Raw genomic sequence first — 4151 nt, forward strand, 5'->3', positions numbered from 1 at the left:
GACAAGGGGCTGGCCCCAAGCCCAGGGACAGTCGGCCTTATAAAGCGGCCGCAGTCGGGGCCCGGCACGCTCCCCCAGAGGCCTGTGCCCACACCCTCTCCTGTCCAGCCCTTGCCCGCCTGGGCAGGGCCCGGCGCCGCCCGTGGATGAGCCACAGGACCTCTTCCACCTTCCGAGCGGAGAGAAGTTTCCATTCCTCCTCCTCTTCCTCCTCCTCTTCCACCTCTTCCTCGGCCTCCCGTGCCCTCCCGGCCCAGGACCCACCCATGGAGAAGGCCCTGAGCATGTTTTCCGATGACTTTGGCAGCTTCATGCGGCCACACTCGGAGCCCCTGGCCTTCCCAGGCAAGTGATCCGGGCCCTGAGGGGAGGGGAGGCGCACAGGGAGGGGACATCTGCTCCAGGGCGCCACCGAACAGGCTGTGGCTGCCGGTCCGCCTGGAACAGGTGCTGCACAGCCTGCAGCCATGTGTGGCCACCAAGACAGATGTGGCCACAGGGACAGATGTGGCCATGAAAACAGGTGGGCCTCTAAGGAACAGTCGTGGCCCTGGGGATTGGACATGGTTCCATGGCCACCCATGCTCTGGAACCGCAGCCAATCCCAGCTGGAGCCCTGGAGGGCCGGACGGGGTGAGGGGTGGGAGGCGGCCCCCAGGCTCCAGGCCTGGGGTGGGGTTGTTACAGATCTAGCCTCATATACACACACACTGTGTTGGGTGAGGCCCCATCCCCACCCCAGAAAAGGTGGGCTGTAGGAATGAGGAGAAACTTAGGGAGAAACAGCTCAGGGGGAGGTAGAGCCTGGGGGAGCCGCCCCTTGCTCCAAGAGAAGGAGCCAGAACTCCCGGATCTGCACGCAAGGCCTGCTCCATGCCTCACTCACAGCAGCCCACCCCACAGCCTGCCCCGGGGCGCCAGGCAACATCAAGACCCTTGGAGACGCCTATGAGTTTGCAGTGGATGTGAGGGACTTCTCACCTGAAGACATCATTGTCACCACCTCCAACAACCACATCGAGGTGCGGGCTGAGAAGGTGAGCCCCCCCACTCATCGCAGCCCAAATTCGCTCCTAGCTCCAATGCCTCCTACTCCCCCTTCCCATCCTGGGACTCCAGACCCTGGCCAGTGTCCCTTCCCCACCCAAACACCCCCAGGGCTAATTGAAGGCCTTGTCCCTTTAGCCCACGGCCATGGGGCCCCTCACGGCCTCTCTTTGCACCAGGGTTCCCAGATCCTTTCTTCCAGGGCCCTGGGCAGCTGAGGGAGCCTCCGGGGAATGGGAGAGGGATGGAGGGATGTGGGCAGAGGGAGCCTGAGGTGGGGGGGCTTGAGGGTGGGAGATGACGGGTGTGAGATGGTGATGGCAGAGTGAGGACAGCTCCTCTGGTAGCTGTAGAGGGTGGATGCCAGTAGCTGGGGAACTCACCTGGTCTGTGGGGGAGGGGTTTCTCCATGTGACACACCTCAAGCCCTCTTCCCTCCCACAGCCAGAGCTCCATCCCCCATCTTGGGACTCCTAAATTAGGCCCAAGGCTGGGCAGGGACGCTGCAGTTTAGGGTCACACACACTCCAAACCACACACACCGTCTGCCCACAGGTCTCAGGGTCACTGGGTCTCTAGGGTGTCTGAGTCCGAACTTGGAAGAGGCACTGGGGCCTCCACCCTGGGGAGGGCATGGCTAGGCCTGAAGAGGGGCGTTGCCCAGGAACAGCCACGGCTGCCAGGAGAGAGGAGAGGACCTGCCCCAGGCCGCCTCCTGAGCCCCCAAGGGCTGGCTTCCTCCCTCCACATTCAAGGGTGGACTCCTGGGCATCCCTGCCAGGGATGCTATGGACTGGGGGCACCAGGACCCGCGGGCAGCACGTGCCAGCCCTGCCACCCCCAACAGTGACTCAGCCGCCCCTAACTCCCCTGGACACTATGTGCTGGCTGAGTTGCAGGGGAGGGGCCACGCTCAGCCCCGGCGGGCAGATGCCCAATGTGTCTGGGGCTCCAGGAAGGCACGGCTCTTGTCTGTCATCTCTGCGTTCCCCATGAGCCCCAGATGCTGAGCCACTGCCATGGAGCCGCCTCTCTCTCCAAGCCCCACCTCTTCCCCATGCCCCTTGCCTGTCCGTTAGAGCTACTGAAGCGCCACGGAGCACCCCTGTGCTGTCCCTGCAGAGCCCTCGGCCTGTGACCATCACCCCCCTGGGCAGCCCCTCTGCACCTGAGGGCAGAGCCCCTCGGCATGTGGGGCCTGGCTGTGGTTAGAATAGGGAGAAGAGGGCTGTAGCTTGTCACAAGCAGGACAGGGATCGGGGCAGCCTGCCTGACGGGTCACCCCTTCCCCAGCTGGCGGCTGACGGCACTGTCATGAACACCTTCGCTCACAAATGCCAGCTGCCAGAGGACGTGGACCCGACGTCGGTGACCTCAGCTCTGCGGGAGGACGGCAGCCTCACCATCCGGGCACGGCGTCACCCGCATACAGAACACGTCCAGCAGACCTTCCGGACGGAGATCAAAATCTGAGGGCCTCTCCCTTCCCTTTCCCTGTCCCCCTGCCCCACGCCTGCCAGCAAAGCCTTCCTAACCCCATTACAACAGCCCCAGGACATCTCAGCCCAGGTTCCAGCCCCCACGCTCCCCAGACCCCAGGTGGACCATCCTCCCAAACTAGGGCCCTCCACTCTATCCAGAGCAGGCCAGGGACTCCCTGGCCTGCCCAGATTTCAGATATGGCCTCCCCCACTTAATCCAGAGAACAGGGGCTGGGGTCAGGGAAGGAAGATCTAAAGAACCCGTGGTGGGTAAGGGGAATGGGACCAGCAGGACACCTGGGCAAGCTCTGCAGGACAGACAGACAGAAAAACCCTCTGATCTATGAAGTCTCTGCAGGGCAAGGGGACCAGGGACCTGGAACCCCCTTGGCCAAGGGAAGTGGGAGAGACAGAGGGAAGGTCACAGGCAGGGGTGCCTATCTAAGTGGAACTAATGCCCGAGAGCTTAGCAAGGCCAAGAGGAGACAGTGGTGCTGGTAAACTTCCCCTCTGCCGGCCTCCAAGCCCCATGCCAGCGAGCAGGCTGCCTGCCCACCCTGTGCCCCCAGCCAGCTGGCTGTGCCAGGGCAGAGCCACGCCACATCTGTAGATGGATGGGGTTTTTCCAATACAGCTGGTTCGTGATAAACTGCATGAAACTCCTGCCGTCTCACGTCTGCTGGGGCCTCCAGGCAAGGCCACGTGGGGTTGGGGGCGGGGCTGGTCCTTCTCCCTCCCACAGGCCTGTGTTCCTGCGGCTGCTCCCATGCAGACAGGGTCACCTAACAGAGATGGAAGCCAGGGTGTGGATGGAGTTTTGGGTCCTCAAGGTTGGACCCCAGCTTCTTGCCACCTTCCCCTCCGGGTAGTCGCCTCCCCATCCATCCCCCTCTTTAATCTATGACTCTATAGGCTCGGTGTGTGTCACACACACACACACACACACACCCCTATCGTTGTCCTTCGAATACTCAGCATTACCATTGGTTGAGGCCAAATTCAGAGCTTTCTCAAATCAGATTTACAATCTCCATTTTCATCAATGGGGAAACAACTCCGAGCCACTGACTGCCCGGCTTCGTCGCTGAAGGTTAGATCTGAACCCAGGGTGTCAACAGCTACTCTCAATTCCCCATCTCTGGGCACTGAGGAGTATTTCCCCTCATTCTACCTCTCTAGGGCTATGCACCCCTCCCCACGTCTTCCAGCTGGAGGATAGGGGGAGTCATAGGAAAAGCCCCCATCTCCCATCTGGTATAGGGATATTCCATCAGCCTTAACCCTGGGGAATGCCTGCTGCCTCCAGTGACTCTTGGCTTCATCTCCCACATACAGAAGTAGGGTGGAGGGGAGGGGTGGATCCCAGTTAGCAGCGGTCCCCAGGGCAAGTGGCAAGTCAGCCTCCTCCCTCCGTGCCTCTCTGGTCAGTGTGCCTTAGGGTGGCCTCTCACTCCCACCATTCTGGGCCCCTTGGGGGAGGACTGGGGAGGGGTCTGTGGTCAGTGTGCCTTAGGGTGGCCTCTCACTCCCACCATTCTGGGCCCCTTGGGGGAGGACTGGGGAGGGGTCTGTGGGAGAGCCCTGACGCTGGAACCTATACACAATAAAGGACAATCTCACAGA

General features: G+C 61.7%; 1 protein-coding gene across 3 annotated transcripts; it reads left to right on the top strand.

The window, feature by feature from the left end:
• The first annotated feature begins 34 nt into the window (after positions 1–34).
• HSPB7 (heat shock protein family B (small) member 7) lies at positions 35–4151 on the top strand. 3 transcript variants are annotated; one of them, XM_007980398.3, is made up of 3 exons: positions 35–345; positions 889–1037; positions 2341–4151. In XM_007980398.3, exons 1-3 carry the CDS (start codon positions 147–149, stop codon positions 2518–2520), a joined length of 528 nt encoding a protein of 175 aa, XP_007978589.1. In that variant the 5' UTR covers positions 35–146; the 3' UTR covers positions 2521–4151. The 3 variants fall into 3 exon arrangements, with proteins under 3 accessions (XP_007978589.1, XP_007978591.1, XP_007978590.1); XM_007980400.3 differs by having other exon boundaries at positions 41–345; positions 904–1037; XM_007980399.3 differs by having other exon boundaries at positions 50–345; positions 892–1037.

Source organism: Chlorocebus sabaeus, chromosome 20, assembly GCF_047675955.1.
Source record: "Chlorocebus sabaeus isolate Y175 chromosome 20, mChlSab1.0.hap1, whole genome shotgun sequence".
Classification (NCBI taxonomy): domain Eukaryota; kingdom Metazoa; phylum Chordata; class Mammalia; order Primates; family Cercopithecidae; genus Chlorocebus; species Chlorocebus sabaeus.